Source organism: Neolamprologus multifasciatus, chromosome 16 (genome assembly GCF_963576455.1).
Source record: "Neolamprologus multifasciatus chromosome 16, fNeoMul1.2, whole genome shotgun sequence".
In the NCBI taxonomy this organism is placed as follows: domain Eukaryota; kingdom Metazoa; phylum Chordata; class Actinopteri; order Cichliformes; family Cichlidae; genus Neolamprologus; species Neolamprologus multifasciatus.
Genome location: NC_140454.1, coordinates 19,459,663 through 19,477,539, shown reverse-complemented (window position 1 = coordinate 19,477,539; position 17,877 = coordinate 19,459,663). Strand labels below are relative to the sequence as shown.

General features: G+C 40.2%; 1 protein-coding gene across 3 annotated transcripts; it reads left to right on the top strand.

Moving 5' to 3' along the window:
* The first annotated feature begins 774 nt into the window (after window positions 1-774).
* Window positions 775-16,618, top strand: LOC146500706 (glutamate decarboxylase 1). 3 transcript variants are annotated; one of them, XM_085134808.1, is made up of 17 exons: window positions 775-1,232; window positions 2,104-2,265; window positions 3,841-3,903; window positions 4,977-5,132; window positions 5,448-5,690; window positions 5,802-5,892; window positions 10,190-10,302; window positions 10,669-10,784; window positions 10,900-10,979; window positions 11,072-11,126; window positions 11,547-11,663; window positions 11,787-11,851; window positions 12,994-13,072; window positions 13,196-13,345; window positions 13,431-13,538; window positions 13,841-13,930; window positions 15,026-16,618. In XM_085134808.1, exons 2-17 carry the CDS (start codon window positions 2,190-2,192, stop codon window positions 15,197-15,199), a joined length of 1,776 nt encoding a protein of 591 aa, XP_084990934.1. In that variant the 5' UTR covers window positions 775-1,232; window positions 2,104-2,189; the 3' UTR covers window positions 15,200-16,618. The 3 variants fall into 3 exon arrangements, with proteins under 3 accessions (XP_084990934.1, XP_084990933.1, XP_084990932.1); XM_085134807.1 differs by having other exon boundaries at window positions 776-1,232; window positions 2,099-2,265; XM_085134806.1 differs by lacking the exons at window positions 775-1,232; window positions 2,104-2,265; window positions 3,841-3,903 and adding an exon at window positions 4,696-4,879.
* The last annotated feature ends 1,259 nt before the right edge of the window (window positions 16,619-17,877 follow it).

The window sequence follows — 17,877 nt, the reverse complement described above, 5'->3', positions numbered from 1 at the left end:
AACTCAGGCCTGGGTAGCAGTAGGCTTCTTAAGCCTTTTCCACAGACTGTAATGGAGCTGTCCAGTGCTGAAAACACCACAGTCTCAAAAACAGTTTTTATAGATCATGACACAGCGTGTGATGTGACCTTTAATCGGTTTCAAGATGATCCATCATCAGAAGAACAAGGATAACAAATCTCCCAGAATCCAGGAGTGGGTGATCTTTGCTCCTGATTGGGCGCCTCATGCGTGTCCACTCATGTCCCGGGCCTTCACGTATGACGGTGACGTGTTCCAGATTAATGGGCCAGTTTATAATTAGATTCATGGAGTATTTCTGGAAATAGACCACTTGTGCTGGGCTCCTGGAGTACCCATTCTTGGTTTCTCACTGCCACCTTGTGGATTTTTCGCCCGTGTCAGCGCGTCGCTGGTGTCGTAGGTTACATCTTCACCGCTCAGCACCGATCTGTCTGCACAGAAAGTGTGGAAATAAGATGTTTGTGACAGCTCTATGTTCTGCATTTAATCACACGTCGCGTTGGGACTGCTCGGCATGGCTTCTTATTGATTTCCCGTTCGATGTGCTGAAATAGAAGAATCCCTCGTGGGGTTCTAATAAATAAATAAACAAGAGCAACAAAATGAGTGTTTCAGGCTCGTGATTGTGGCGCTTTGTGTGATGCCCTCTTGTTTTTTTCCACAAGAGCAAAAAAAAAAAAAAAAGCAGCGCTCCCCCTCCTCCCCCCTTTAAAGATCCTGATCCCTCCTCATGCTCACAGAATCAAACTTCAACTCCATGTTCGTGACTAGGATTCAGACCAGAGCTGTATAGATCCGGAGACAAGCAACCCCCCCCCCCCCCCCCCCCAAAAAAAAAAAAAAAAAGTGGCTCTTTAGGGGGCCGAAAGCGGCGCCATTCAGTGTCACACCTGCAGACTGCTCTGCTGCCTCACAGATATGCTGCACCGCTGGAGGTAGCACCGTGAGTCATCCGTGCGCAGTGACAAAAGAAAGACAAAGCTCGCTTTAAATGTCAGCAAATCAAAGTCTCATCAACAAAAGCAAGGTCACCTTGTGTCGGATCTAACGGAGAGCCGGGACTCGGGTCTATTGTTTCTTCTTCGTCTTGTTTGAGTGGAAGAGCGCGGCAGGCTCTCGTCCAGGATTCAGTTTAGTCACAATTTTTTTTTTCTTTTTCTTTTTTGTTTTTTGGACTATACCTGTTCACTTGGACACACATAGGCGCGGTAAGTGGCTTCATTCTTCATTTTCAGGGTTTACTGTAGGAAGCCAGCACGCAACAAAAGTCTCCTTTATTGCCATCGATGCTCTAACAGGTGTTTTTATAAAGCGTGAGAGGTTCCTTTGACACTTCTAGGTTTAAATTACACGTTGGCCCAGTTTGCACGCAAATTGCACGTATTTGTATTTTTTTATTTTTGAAAAGGTTTCGAATATAAAAATAATATTTGAATCTTTAATAACCGCATGGGGGGAGGGAATAAAGATACACGTCGTCTATTTCCGTGGGTTGACTTTAACCTGGGCCGGTGAGAGGAATGATCACCTTGAACTAATATTTGTCATTGATATTAGTGGGGCTCAAGCTAATGACTGATTACCAATAAGACCATGATATTAATTGGAGAAAGTATAAATAAATAAATATTATTATTATTATTATTATATTTGCATTTTTTTTTTACTTTTGGCCTAACATCCAGAAACAATATGGATGTTTTTCATTTTTAATAGCTTAGCCAGAATAATTAGGGTTATTAATAAGCTCTGTTGTGGTAAAAATAACCATCATTCAGATCTGAGCAATGAGCGACGTTACTGAAATGATGTGCTTCTGTCAGAAAGGGTTTAATTAAATAGTTAACTGTTAGTTGCGCGTAAACGTAATGTGGTAATGTTTTAGTTTCACATTTATTTTTGTAGCTTGGGCTGAGAATTTGAAACCCCAAATCAACTTGTTAGAGAGACTGTGCCCTTGTCGTCACAGAGTCTCCAAGTTGAGCATCTCTTTCAGTGTTAAAGAGGAAGAGGCACATTTTTGTTTTTTAAGTCATACACGCGGTATTGTTTCTGTTCCCCTGTCATTGGATAGCCCAGAGACAGCTTTGGGAGGGGAATAAAGAAGGGGGAAAAAGTGACCAGGCTTTTTGAGGTGAGGACTTTGGCACAGGGTCTCGGGAGTGATGGCGGCGTCTGCACCCTCCTCTTCTGGCGGCGATCCGGATCCCAACTCGACAAATTTACGGCCACCGGGCTCAAGTAGGTCCATTACAGATAAAATGCTATTTCACGTGTGCTATTTACTTTGTGGGCAATGCCATTAATCATTTTCATCGAGGGAGGGAGAGAGCGAGTGCGGGTGGTGGTGGTGGAGGGGGGTGGAGAAAGAAAGAGAAAAATTCCGCTGCCATTTGAGAGAGAGAGAGCTTCCTTCGCCACAAATCACCGCTGCATTTCATTCACCATACGGACCCCTCACCCCCACCCTCCACCCCTCCCGGCATCTGCGTGGCAGACCAGTGCTGCTGTCAGAAAATGATGTCCTCTACTAACATCACACTGCAGGCGATTAGCCTGGAAGACAAGCCCGGAGGAGCACCACCGGAGAGAGAGAGGATCAATTATTATTATTAATAACAATAACAATAATAATGATAATAATAATTTTATGTTTTTACTCATTTCTAAATTAAAGTGCATACATGGAATAATAAAAATTGCGTCTGAAGTTGCTGTTAAAAACCTGCCCTAATAAATTATTCCTAATGGCACACTTGAGCGCTGTAGCCTTCGAGAAAGGGCACTGTGCAGTCCTTTCACTGGCAGCGGTTATACAAGCACGAGTATGGGGTCTAAAATCATGTAACAGGTGTAGACGTGAAATAAGCACAGATGCTGGTGAATTTAAGGTTTCCAGTCCTGTGTGATTTTGGATAACCTGTAGGAATGGCTTTGCGCGTGCAGTTTATGTGTCTCTAATGCACTGCGCTGGCTGCTTCACATTAGGCCCATGCATTGCCTGGCTTTTCTATATATCTGCACGTCTGCAAATGTATTGTGTGCTTTTAATCCTATATGAAAATGCTTGTTCAGCCTGTTTTTATTTATTTATTTTTCATTTTTCTATTTTTCTTTTCTCTGTCTCATTTCTACTGGCTTACAGGAGGGGGGGGTCTCTTAAAATGTGCCCAGTGAGCTGAGCCCAGCGATGATTTATCTAATGAGCCAAAGCAAGGGTTAAATTGGGATGTGGGAATGGGACCGATCACCTCCTCCTCCTTCTCCTCCTCCTCCTATCTCCCCACTCCTACCACCCCAGCCCTGCACTCCCTCCTCCCCTAAATTGCTGTGTTTTTCTTTTTTTTCGAGGATTTCGCCTTTGCTTCCCATCCAAGGTGCCCCATCCCCTCTCTGGCTGGAAGCACTTGATAACACAGTAATTCTCTATCTGTCACTGGCCGGCACGCTCATGTCTACCCACGCTTGCATTTTTAACCAGCATCTTTTCACTCAATCAGCCTGGCTTAGGATCAAAGAGCTAATTAATTTTAAGTCCTTGCCCAGGTCATGAACGGTGACAGGCGCTGAAAATACAGCACTGCCCCCCAGAGTGCGGCTAAATGTTAAAATACTCCAAAGAAACTATTTTTTATTTTTTTTATTTTTTTAAAAAAAAAAAGTGCTTTAGCATTCTTCGTCATTCTCATTTTCTTCTCATCATTTATTTTCATGTGTAACTGTTCAAGCTAAAAATAAATAAATGCATTCAAAATGAAAGAGTGCATTTCTTTCTGTGAGGCCTTCTCTAATAGTTTTCCCTCCTTTAAATGTCAGGTTATGATGCTTGGTGTGGAGTTGCGCATGGCTGTACTAGAAAATTGGGGATGAAAATATGTGGTAAGTTCGCCCCTTTTTTCCGATATTATATCTTTTTTTCTGAATAAATCTGCATCTCTCAGTGATCGAAGCTAATATTCTACAAACATGACTGTAGGCTTCACGGCCTGCATCGTTTTACTCGCGGCTCGTTTGGAAACAGCGCTGATTTCTGCTCTAATTGGATTTTTAATTCCCTTCCTCGCGAAAAAAGCGCAAGACTAACCAGCATTATGCAGTTTATTAAATTACCCCCCCCCCCCACACACACACACACACAGACACACAGACACATCTCATCTCGCCATTTTACACAAAATGGGAAAAAATGCTTCAGCTGCCAAAAACCCATCAATTGATGCCCGAGTCAGAGCTGATGAAATTAAAGAGGGAATTACGCGGGATGGATTTTCTGATTTCCACCTTCAGAGTCCATTTGAGCCTGACACTAACTAACCAAGGACAGTTACCATACTGGTGAATGTCACGTACCAGTGCGCACTACAATTATGTGGTATGTTGTTATGCGGTATATATTTGGTATCTTTCACCGACACGTTTTACTGGTTTTTATTATGGTCATTAAATAGAATCCACAACTACGCGCCAAAATAGAGAAAGAAACACAAAAACAACGATTTCTTATTTAGAATTAAAGTAAGATTGTAAATGTCAGAGGTTTTTAGCTGTATTATTTTGTTTGTATTCATATATTCATATGAATGTATGACTACTTGTGTTCTCCGCTGCACAGTAAAGTGCACAACGTGTCTTAATAAGAATTTACATCCACTAAACGACAGCCATTTGTTTTTGTCTGGCTGGAGTATGGTGCTGATGTCACTGACTTCAACCTCCCAGAGAGGTATCAAACCCCACCCGCCCGTGAATAGGACAGAATGGGAGCCTCTTCTCATTCAAAATAAAGGCAGAGAAAGGACAGAGCGAGAGAGAAAGCGGGAAAGACGAGATAAACTGGAGAAACACGAAAACAGAAGTACTCGTTATTGTGCATGTTATAGTGGGAAAAGCTGCAGCTCTCATCATGTTTGGGAAGTGTTTTCATCCTCCGGACTCCTCTTCTTCATATTTAGGATTCCTGCAGAAGAACAATAATTTGGAGGAGAGGAGCAGGATTGTGAGTTCCTTCAAGGACCGCACAGCCAAGAACCTGCTGTCCTGCGATAACAGCGGCGGAGAGGCGCGTTTCAGGCGAACAGAGTCCGACTTCTCCAATCTGTACGCCAGAGGTAGGCTTAAAATAAAAAGAAAGCCCGTACGTTCGTTATATTTTAACATTATCATTATATATTAGGCCTAAATTCCCCCATAAACCTCTGGGAAATTCTTGGATTCTTGTGCAAGAATAATTTTCTCAAAAATGTCTTTATTGAATTTGATGGTTTAAAGAAAATGAATATAAGTTGTAGGGAGATCCTGAGGTTCCCAAAAAATAAAAATTAAATTGTAAACATGTAAAAATCTGAAAGAATAATTTTAAAAAAAAGAAAAAAAGATGAACCCAAAAACACAAATAAATGCAGATGATCTTTGTCATTTTTTAGAGCTGCTACCTGCCAAAAATGGAGAGGAGCCAACCATGCAGTTCCTGCTGGAGGTCGTGGAAATCCTCACCAGCTACGTCCGGAAGACCTTTGACAGGTCTACCAAGGTCCTGGACTTCCACCATCCCCACCAGCTGCTGGAGGGCATCGAGGGCTTTAACCTGGAGCTCTCTGACCAGCCTGAGTCTCTGGAGCAGATCCTAGTGGACTGCAGAGACACGCTGAAATATGGAGTGAGAACAGGTATGAGGCCTGCAGGCTGTAGTGCTAATCAATAACTTTCATTAACTCACACAAATTCTTAGATTATAAAGTGTTTTTTGAGTATCTTTATTGTATCTTCATCAATCGCAGGTCACCCCAGGTTCTTTAACCAGCTGTCCACCGGATTAGATATTGTGGGGTTGGCAGGAGAGTGGCTTACATCTACAGCCAACACTAATATGTGAGTACTGCAATACAGCCGGGATCAGAGCATTAAAAATGTGATGTTTTTGAAGTTATTAGGTTCATTAGATTCAGCCTATTTTAAAGCTCTTTTTTTGTACTCACTGTTTTTAATGGCCCATGAAGAGAGAGGCTCCCAGTAAGAGGAATACTTCAAGGGACATACAGTAATTACTGTGTTTGGCAGAGGAATGCCCAGCATGCTCTAATAGATTGTCAGCCAAGCAAGAAAATAAAGAGCACAAAAGAAGACATTCAGATGGCTACTCACTGGCAGTATTGTCGATGTTGTCCTGCGCTTAGGCTGTGGTCACATAATTCAGCCCTGCAGGCAAACTAAATTGCATATTGATTTGCATTCACAGTTTACATGTTGTCTTTGTTCCATGTGCTGCTGGTTCCTGTGACATAACAATGCCGGGAGAGAAAAATGAGTCTTTTCCCTTCACAGGATCGGTACAGCAGCCATTATTGGGGCTCTGCTCAGTTTTGCTATAGTGCAATCAATCCTGAATGTGAGTTTTAAATGATTCTTTGTCAGAGAAGACTGTGCAGGTGGTCGCAGTCAGGGCTGTAGTCTGTGGACATGTTGGACTGTATTACGTCATACTTTATAGACTGAGAAGAATGAGCGGTGTTTTGCCACCTAATGCGTTCAAAGGGGAAGGAACAAAACATACATAGCAATAGTGCTGCATTTGCATGCATCAGCGTAAAATAAAAAAGATGAGCGATTAGTTTTGTTGGTAATTTCTGCAAAATCTAGCCGATGAATAAAATAACAGGTGGAAATACTTAAACATTGTAGGTTTGTTTATCAGAGCTGGAAGGTCTGAGGGATTCAATTCAATTCAATTTTATTTATATAGCGCCAAATCACAACAAAAGGCGCCTCAAGGCGCTTCATAGATACAGAGAAAAACCCAACAATCATATGACCCCCTATGAGCAAGCACTTTGGCGACAGTGGGAAGGAAAAACTCCCTTTTAACAGGAAGAAACCTCCAGCAGAACCAGGCTCAGGGAGGGGCGGCCATCTGCTGCGACCGGTTGGGGTGAGAGAAGGAAGACAGGATAAAGACATGCTGTGGAAGAGAGACAGAGGTTAATAACAGATATGATTCAATGCAGAGAAGTCTATTAATACATAGTGAGCGAGAAAGGTGACTGGAAAGGAAAAACTCAATGCATCATGGGAATCCCCCAGCAGCCTACATCTATTGCAGCATAACTAAATGAGGATTCAGGGTCACCTGGTCCAGCCCTAACTATATGCTTTAGCAAAAAGGAAAGTTTTAAGCCTAATCTTAAAAGTAGAGATGGTGTCTGTCTCCCGAATCCAAACTGGAAGCTGGTTCCACAGAAGAGGGGCCTGAAAACTGAAGGCTCTCCCTCCGATTCTACTTTTAAATACTCTGATCAAATCAATATTGTACATTGTACCAATGTAACAGGGCGAGCTGTATCACTGAGCACCCCAACAAACAGGACTCACAAATCAGTGTCATGCTGAAAATGTTACCAAGCTTAGTGAATATGTTCATATAGAGCATGGTTAGATTTCTGTCCACAAATGAAGTTATGCAAGAAAACAAATTTTTATAAAGCAAACATCACAAATTTCTCAGTCCCATTCCAGATATTTATATTTACTGACATCTTGGTTAATGGATACATGTCAGTGCACCTGTTTGATCTGCAGTCAAATATCATTTATTTATATAGGACAAAAAGGACACACACAAAAAAACATCAAATGGGTATTAAATATTCAAAAAAGCAACAATAACAATGAGATCATAGTGAGTTACTCAGAAGACTTACAGTATGAAATGACTTTTTCCAGTCTATTTTTCCTGCATGTTGGAATACAGAGACATAAACAAGTTAAACTCCTTTGATAGAGGGAGGCTAGGATCAGCCGGGAGGTCATTCGGGGTCACAGTGTAATAATACCTTAAAGTCTCTTATTGTTGTTGTTTTTTAGGTTTAGTGACCCGAACGAGCTGAGAATATAATAAAACATTCTCATAAAAGTGCTATCGACATGAAAACGACAAAGCTTGTGATAAAACTACATGTGCTGGTGATTTTTGAACTTCAGGTAGACATCATCCACCTGAACGTCAAAGGTCAGCTTATGTAGAAATCGCAGAAGTGTCGGATGCCTGGTTTGATTTTAGCCATGGACCTTGTTTCCTGTCTCCTATTAGAAATTAAATGATCTTTAAAAACAAAAAGAAAAATGCTTTTACATTACATTACAGTCTCACTGTTAAATGGCAGTACATGCATCTATCAGCTAAAACCACTTATATACGAAACAGACGAGGAGGGTTGGCAGCATGGACAAGTCATCTGTGAATCACACTGCTTGCACTCCAGATGAAAATTGGACTTTGCTTGTCATTAAGCTACATAAACAAGCCGACAGAGGGTTGTAAAAAAATGGCTGTTGACACAACTTAATTGTTCATTAATGTCTTATAGATCAGTCCATTGTTAAGAACAAATTATGGGTTGCCAAACTGAAAAATCCCTTTGCCTCATTGGTCAGCTTAGTTATTCTCCTTCAGCACAATAAATGACGGCAATTTTCTTTTCTTTTTTTAATAGTTTATAACCGATCTGTCATCATTTCTGAGCAGAGCTCATCCTTCACAACAGATTATCTAGAGATTAGTGGAGCTTTTAGAGGGTAATAGATGTGAAGGTTTATAGTAGACTAATGCTTTTCAAAGTCTTCTTCCCTCTCATTGGTTGAGACATCAGTCCATCATGTGGCTTTCAAAAAGTACCCTCACCTTTTGTGTTGCTAGCGACACCCCTGTGGAGGAGTTGAACCCACGGGTGGAGGTTGCTTACACACCAATTTGCCTTTATTAATTACTCTATCAACCCTAATTACCCCTGGCAGATATTGACTGACACTAATAGACTGACAACCACATCCTGGTCTTACATAATCAGAATGAGTGAGCCTCGTCTGCATGAATGAATCTGACTTGTTTATGTTTTTTCCCCTTCATGTTGCCATGGGTCTATACATGTTGAAGATGCTGTGAGTTACAGTGTGACTTACTGCAATGTTCCTAATGATTTAGTTACTTTCTTTACATGAATGGACAGATATTTGTGCAAGCAGAAGAATACTGGTTTGGAGAAATTGGATGAGTCTTTTTGTGCTGTAATTCCAAATTGGCTGTGTGCTTCTTTGAGGTTGTTGGTTTTCATCTTGTTTTGTTATATGAAAAATCTTATACAGTCAGGGTGAAGAGAAAGTACACCTTCTTTCAGTTACTAAATTTTAATAACTTTAATTTCAATATGACCGGGCCATTGCAGCATCTTGATTCTTTTCTTTTTTACCCATTCTGTTGTAACTTGTCAGTTTAGGCCAAACCTTAGGTGCTGGAGCGATAGCCTCACATTTGTCTTTAGAATACTTTGGTATACATAGGAGTTTGTGTTGGACTATGTTTGACAAACCTAAATCCTTACCCCTCCACATCCATGCTTGACAGTTGGTATGAGGTGTTTGTGTTGAAGTCTTGTGATTTGTTCAAATCGAACAAATCATTGCCATGTTTTTTGGTCACCAGGAGAGGCTTTTTCTTGGCAACCCTTCCAAACCATACTTGTTCAGTCTTTTCCTAATTGTACTATCATAAAGTTTAACATTTAACATGCCTCCCATGGCCTGTAGAGTCTGAGATGTAGCTCTCTGTGGGGGGTTTTAAGTTTGTCTGAGCATTGCGTGGTTTGACCTCTGGGTGAATTCGTCCACTCCTTATAACCCCTGATGGGCACATATTGGTCTTATCCTTCCAGAGCTGCAAAATTTCCGCTTGAGATGATCTGCTGTGGTGACCCCTAAAGGCTAAAAGAAGAAGAAGAGCTTTATGGCATACAAAAATAAGATGAATTTCATATTGTTTTCAAGCAGCAGCCAAGTGCTGGCATCTCCAACAACCTTTTTTTCACCCCATGAGTATAACAGATGACTACTTTCCTTTAAAAAATACTCTTTGTTCTGATCAAGACTGGCCCTTTCAGTGTCACCAAAAACTAACTTACTGCTCATGCTGTATACAATTAAAGTATCCAAATGCACTTCATGCCGCCCCTCACCTCACAACTGAGCTGATGTTTTTTTTTTAAAATCTAATACTGTCCATCTCTAAAACATTAATTAGAATTAAAGACTGTGCTACATTTTTAACTGGAAATCAAACAGCCGGGTTTCATTTACATGTAGCTCTTCAAGCTCTTTCTCTGCTTTTGGTTTGGTTCAGGTTCACCTACGAGATCGCCCCCGTTTTTGTGCTAATGGAGCAGCTAACTCTGAAAAAAATGAGAGAAATTGTTGGCTGGCCAGATGGAGAGGGTGATGGGATATTTTCTCCAGGTAAAATCTCAACCAATGATTAACCTCCAATTGAAGCACATGTGCATGAAAACAGTAAAAATGCAATCATCAAATCATCATGATGCAAAGTGTCCCATTTTAAAGACAAAAGAAACAGACATTGGGATTATAAAATTACAAATGTGTAAAAAAAAATAAAAGGTGAGGTTAGTATTAACTGCTTCATATACAGCTGGCTGCTTTACCATTATAAATGTATCATAATTATTTTTAAGTATGTGAATCTACAAAGTTATTAGTAACTGTCAGGGACAAATAAAGAACGTAGTAGAAGAAGTTTTGCCTTTGAAATATCCATATGATCACATATGTCGCAAATTTTTAAGCCACATTTTGTTTCTGCAGGAGGAGCAATTTCCAACATGTACAGTGTGATGATTGCCAGATACAAGTTCTTCCCAGAAGTGAAGACCAAAGGCATGGCAGCTGCACCCAGACTGGTCCTCTTCACCTCAGAGCATGTTAGTCAACCATTAACGGTGTCACTGAATATCTCACCACCGGAGCATATTTACATTAGGTGGGCAAATAAATATCAGCATCATAGTGATGAGTGATGAACTCCTGTCCCTGCAGAGCCACTACTCCATCAAGAAAGCAAGCGCAGCTCTTGGCTTCGGAACAGAGAATCTGATCCTTTTAAACACAGATGAAAGGTTTGTTTTGTTATTTAACCTACCTGCACATAGTTTAGGAAAACTATTTAACATCTAGATGAGATACTACTGCATATCCTCTTCTTTTCCAGAGGGAGAGTCATTCCTGCTGACTTAGAAGCCAAAGTAATAGAGGCGAAGCGAAAGGTAAATGTCTGCAGCAAGGACTCAGACATCGCCCTGCTAACATTTTTACTCCCTCTGTTCAGCTACTGCTTAAAATAAGAAACACTTACATGAGCTGCAGAATTTGCTTGTAGCAAAGAAAACACTCGGTATGCTGGAGCAGTGAGGCTATTTCAATAAAGTTAATGCTTCTGTCTGTTCACATACGACACTCCCTCTGCTTTTAAGTATCTCTTTCCTTCAAAGGCAAAGTGATGCGTAGACTAGAAGAAATGGGGAAGCAATTTTGCCCCGACAAAAGGTGCAGATGGAAAGAGCAATGTGTTTTAGCCCATCTCTTTGATGTCAACAATCAGGGAGAAAGAAAAGAACATTACAACCTGAATTCAACCAAGAATTGTCTTTTTCTTTTTTGTGTGTGCTGCGCTTTTTGCCTCGTAGGGGTATGTTCCACTGTTTGTGACTGCCACCGCTGGTACCACCGTCTACGGAGCCTTTGATCCCATCAATGAAATTGCCGACATCTGTGAAAAGTACAATATGTGGCTTCATGTGGATGTAAGAGAATATTGATCTCCAATGCAAAAAATGAACACAAAGCTGTACAAATCAGCAGTCTGCTGTGGCATTATGATCAATATCAATATGTTCAGTGTTATTACCATGTTGTGACCCGTGCAGGGTGCGTGGGGAGGAGGTTTGCTGATGTCCAGGAAACACAGACACAAGCTGAATGGAGTGGAGAGGTAAATGAACACATCGCCTGATCTTGCAAACACGGGTTTAGACGAATTTCTTGCACATCTGCTTCACTACTCAGCCTGTAAAAAGCAGCATCTTTTCTATATTAATTAAGACAGTCATTTTGTCTAATGAGCACAAATCAAGAGCTTGCCTACCAGGCGTTTTCAAGCTGCATATAATGAGAAAAAAAAAAATCTCAACACTCTAATTTAACAAAGGAAGCACACTTTACTCAAAACACACAAAGAGAAAGACAAGAGTCAGGCAATAAGAGGGCCAAAACAAGAATCTGAATGCCTTGTAATGCACAACAAGCAAAAAAAAAAACCAAAAGTTCTGGATAGCTGTTTCATGATGATCTCAGCTATGTCGTGTTAGTGAAAAGAGGCATTCTTGGTGACCTCATTTATTCTTTCAGCCGGTTAAAATTTAGGTGCTGGAAATTATGTGACTTCGAGCTTTTCAGAGAAGACCAGCAGGCCAGAATATACAGGCACATACAGATGAGTAGCATATATTGTGATAAATGGGATCAAATATACAGAGAGAGAAAATAATGAGGTGCAGAGCCTTGAGATAGCCCATAAGTCTTTTTCTTTCTTTTTTTGAGTATTATATGTTCTGTCATTGAGAATTTTAAATATTCCTGTCTCAATAAGATGTAAGAAGAGTGCAAGTCCTAAAAAAAAACAGGCTAAGATTTTGAAAAATGCTTCAAAACTTGTCAAAAGAGGCACTATCTGGCATTCAAGAAGTATTTTTTATTTGCTTTTTGGGAAAGTTTGACAATAGTTGCATTGAACAGAAATAGGCAAACCCAGAGAGACACATCAGTAATTTCAAAGATACTAAGAGACACCATTTGATTAAAATCAGTGTCTTTAGTAGAGTGTGTTTCGTTGGCCAGAGAGGAAACTGGAAAATCTGTATTTTAGTCTCAAGCCAAGAGTGCAATCTGTTGTCAGCTCCAGCTACAGATTGTAGACTCCATATTTCAAAATGCAAGCATGCAAAATTATTACATTCAAATCTTGAGAGGGTCGGTATCTTTTTACCTTTCACTACCAGACTCCATAAGCACACACACACACACACATTTCCACACCCTCACAGAGCTGTGTTTACTGTTTCAATATCTCTGCAGGGCCAACTCAGTCACCTGGAACCCTCACAAGATGATGGGAGTGCCACTGCAGTGCTCTGCCATTCTAGTCAGAGAGCGGGTGAGTATGTGTTTGTTTCACTTTCCTGCTCCGCACCGTACCACCTCTGCACACACAAACGAATCAGTGCACTTTCACCAAAACCATCTTGTTTATGTCTCATCACGATCGCTTCCGTTGCAGGGACTGTTACAAGGCTGCAACTCTATGTGTGCTGGATACCTCTTCCAGCCAGACAAACAGTACGACGTTACATACGACACCGGTGACAAAGCCATTCAGTGTGGACGGCATGTCGATATCTTCAAGTTCTGGCTGATGTGGAAGGCAAAGGTGTGCTTTAATCTGCAGTGCTTCTGTCAGCTTTGCTGCCATATGCAGAAGCAGATGGTAACAGCTTCTTTTTTTCCCCTTACAGGGAACAGTAGGATTTGAGCAGCATATTGATAAGTGCCTGGATCTGTCAGCCTACCTCTACAATAAAATCAAAAACAGAGAGGGATTCAAGATGGTGTTCAATGGAGAGGTGAGATGACTGTTTCCACAGCAAACATTTTAAAAATGAACATCCAGAGATTCCCTGCAGCACTAACTTGAACAGATGAAAAATGTCTGTGCTTTATTTTATCCGAGTTTTCTGCTCCACAAAAGATATTTTTCATTTGTGATGAATAACCGCAATAATTCAGCACTTGATGCCTTAATTTGGTTTTGGGATTGATTGGGTCGCTTTGCTTTGCTGACATGTTGACAAGAAACGCTGAAAATACAGAAGGCAGCTTTTTATCAGCACTCATTACAAATGTTGTTCCCATTTTCTCTTATCAGCCGCAGCACACTAATGTCTGCTTCTGGTACATTCCACCGAGCCTGCGCAGTTTACCTGATGGTGAAGAGAGACGTCAGAGGTTGCACAAGGTAATTACTCCTCAATCTGCAGCTCCCCTGCTCTCTTAGATTGATTTACGCACCATTTTTCTGCCAGGTTTTATGGATTCATAAAGTCAAATATGAATATGTATACATATACATTTGCTTTGAATGTATTCTCTCATTGACCACTTTGTTAGGTACACCTTGCCAGTACCAAGTTGGTCAATCTTTTACTTTCAGAACTGGATTAATTAATTGTAGTATAGATTCAACAGGGTGCTGGAAACATTCCTCAGTGATCTTGGTCCATATTGATGAGAACACACGGTCGCCTCAGACTTTTCAGCTGAACATCATTGATGCGATTGAGATCTGGTGACTTTGGAGTGAACTCGTTGTCATGTTCAAGAAGCCAGCTTGAGATTATTTGATGTCTTTGACTGTTCTTTAGCAACAACAGCCTGAACCAGCCATACAAGACAGAATGGATCTATGCTTTCATTTTATTTACAAAAGATTCTGACTCTACCGTCTGAATGCTGCAGCACAAATTCATCAGACGAAGCAATGTTGTCCCAATCTTATATTGTCAAATTTTGGTGAGCCTGTGCAAATTGTAGCCTCAGTTTCCTATTCCTGGCACCCTAGTGTGGTCTTCTGCTGCTGTAGCCCATGTGGTTTGTGGTTCAACATGCTGTGTATTCAGAAATGCTCTTCTGCATACCTTGGTTATAATGAGTGGTTATTTAAGTCACTGTTGCTTTCCTACCATCTTGAAGCAGTCTGGTCATTCTCCTCTGACGTTTGGCCTCAAGAAGATATTTTCACTCACTGGATATTTTGGGTGTTTTTGACCATTCCCGGTGAATTCTGGAGATCGTTATGTGGGAACATTATTTGTTTCTGAAATACTCAGATTAGCCCATGTGGCACCAAGAAACATGCAACATTTAAAGTCACTTAAATCACCTTTGTTTGTCATTCTGATGCTCGGTTTGAAAATTCAGCATGTCGTCGTGACAATGTCCACATGCCTAATGCACTGAGTAGCTGCAATGTGATTGGCTGATTATATAGGTGGTGTGGCAGGTTAGTGTTTTGATCATTCTGAACTTTTTTTTTCTTTTTTTTTTGCAACAGGTGGCTCCGAAGATCAAAGCAATGATGATGGAGTCTGGCACTACGATGGTGGGTTACCAGCCACAAGGAGATAAGGTCAACTTCTTTCGCATGGTCATCTCCAACCCTGCCGCCACCAGGTCAGACATCGATTTCCTGGTCGAAGAGATTGAGCGACTGGGGCATGACTTGTAAGAGTCATACCTGTATTTTTTTTCTTAACATTTTGTCTTTTCCAACTCTGGAGAGACTCAGGCTTGGCTTTGTATCCCGTCTATCTCCTCAAGACATATAGAGATGTTGCTTATGGGTCTTTTCTGCTAATGCACAACAAATAATAGCGCCATGCCCTGTGTGTTTCTGTCTCTTGTCTTTTGCAACCGTGACATATACTTAACATATTTGCACAACAGGTTCTCTGAGTAAAAAGGTTTAAGCACAGTGGCATTCTTGATAAAAACATACATGAAGAGGAGATGAAGCTGAGTTTAACATGGGTTACTTTTTCAATGAAATATGCAATAGCAAGAATGTCTGAACACTTGATGATTCTGTATATAGCTGCTATGAAAAATGAAAGACTGGTCAGGATCTAAAATTTAAATATTTTTTTCACAGATGACAGTTCGGGGCGCTATATAGTATATATGTACTATATGTGATAATTATCATTCGATAAAAGGTAAATATTAAGACAGTTTCACCATGACATTTTAGCTAATATTTCCCTTTGATATACACAAGTGGGAATATATATAACACAGTCACTGTAACAGGTTCTGTACTTGGTTGCTGTGTTTTTAGAAATTTTTGTGTAGATTGTGTAAAGTACTGTTACATTGCCTTTGTGCCAAATGTGTCCTAGTTTTACAGTGAGGAAATCCTATATGTAAATCAACCATATGTTATGTGGTAGCTACATGACTTTATTTATATTGAGAGATTATAATTGTGAATAGGTTGTCTGCTATTTGTAACCTACCTTCCTTCCTTTTTGGGAAACACTGCTGTATTATATCCCAATGTTTTGAATAACAGTCATGTCTTTTAGTGTATTTGTGAACCAAAGAAGAGTTATGAATATGTACATGTCCCTTGTTCTCCCTTACAGAGAGACTCAGATGTTTATATAAGAGTACTTCATTTAATGCCTTTAACTTTAGTGCAATCAGTGTTGTGTAACCGTGCAATGTCATTGTGATTCACTGACTGGCAGTGTGGCCACTACTGCCGGTGCTTCGTTATTGATAAAAAATGCTAAATTATGATCGTGGGGCAGCTTTGATTCGAGGGACACATGATTGTCTGTATTATAATGTGCGGAGTGGAGTAAAAGTATAATATGCAAACTTTGTCTGTCTGAACGTCGTCGCCATAGGAATGTTTTTGTGTTGAGAAATGGGGATTGTTTATCATAGTATGTTTTGCCTGAACAATGAAGTGCACAGTGTTTGCTACTATAACAAGCCTTATTAAACAACTGTACACTCCCTAATTAGAGGGACACAATGTCTCTTGTCATATTCAGTTTAAGTACTTTGGCAAATCATTTGCAAAGTATTACTGATGTATCTACAAGGCTAATAAAAACACAAGCTTTAGGGTGTCTGTGAACTCAGTTCTTTGTCAGAATGGCTTTTTTAGGTTAACAAAACTGGTGTTACATCTTTATTCCTTTAGGTTGAACAGACCCCACTGTTGTATATACAATAATAGTTATAATTATTATTATTATAAAGTAATCATTTTTCTTCTATAACAATCCAGTTATATTTAACAAACATCCAATCCCTTTACCAGAAACTGGGCTTCCACATTGTGCACATTGAGGGAGAAAAAAATACAGAAATTACCTCAAAGTATTACAAATACATCAAATAAAGAAAAGTTGTGTGTTTTATGGTTATGTGGATTGACTATATGTAATATATACTGCATAACTGAGACATCCCAGTGATAATAGAAGTCCAAAGTGGTCCCAGTGGTAATAAATTGATTAAGAGCTGTAACCCCCTGTACCTGGAAGACTGGCTCCACCAGATTCAACATTTGTGACATCAGAGGTTTCTGTTCAGAAAAGTGCAGCGCTGAGAAAGCTACGGTGCTTCTAGATAACCCAAGCTTGAGGAAGACACCCATACACCACCAGGTTTTTTTGATAGAATATGCAGTAATGTGCCTTATCGTGTGAATGCAGTTGTAGTCAAAATGTCAAAAATGTAGTTTGTGTAGTTTTGTCTCCGTACGCCATTACAGTAGATTTTTAATGAAACAATTAAGATATGATTGAAGTGCAGACTTTCTGCTTTATTTCAAATTCTCACAAATAAACGAAGCATTCTCATGGCCAGGTGAGGTGTTCTTGCTTGTACAACTGAAATGTATGTTGACATTATTGTAAAAGTCTACAATCAAGAGAATCCTTCATGAATGGAAATATAGAGGGTTTACAGCAAAGTGCAAACCAGTGGTTACACGCAAGAACAGAACGACCAGAATATAGACTTTGCATCTACATCTAAAAGATCCTGCAAGGCTCTGAAAAAGGATCTTTGGACAGATGAAATCAAGATTCATTTGAACCAGAATGATGGGAAACAGCTCATGATATGAAATTATACCACATAATCTGTTAAACTACATGAGCATGTAGGGCTGCCAACGGTATTGGGTCACTAGTGTTCATTGATGGTGTAACTGCTGATAGACGTCGTAGGATGAACTCTGAAGCGTGCAGATGGATAATGACACATGCTACAAAAACAACCTGAGAGTTTCTTAAAGTAAAGAAATGGAATATTGTTCAATGGCCAAGTTGGAGCATGCTTTTCAGATATTGAATACAAAACTGAAAGCGGACAAACCCACAAACA

Excerpts from the sequence above, each read along its gene's own strand:
- LOC146500706 (XM_085134806.1), top strand. The coding sequence starts at position 4,711 with ATGGTGCTGATGTCACTGACTTCAACCTCCCAGAGAGGTATCAAACCC. Across the intron at positions 11,664-11,786 it reads ATATGTGGCTTCATGTGGAT|GGTGCGTGGGGAGGAGGTTT; the intron begins GTAAGAGAATAT and ends TGACCCGTGCAG. Across the intron at positions 13,346-13,430 it reads GGCTGATGTGGAAGGCAAAG|GGAACAGTAGGATTTGAGCA; the intron begins GTGTGCTTTAAT and ends TTCCCCTTACAG.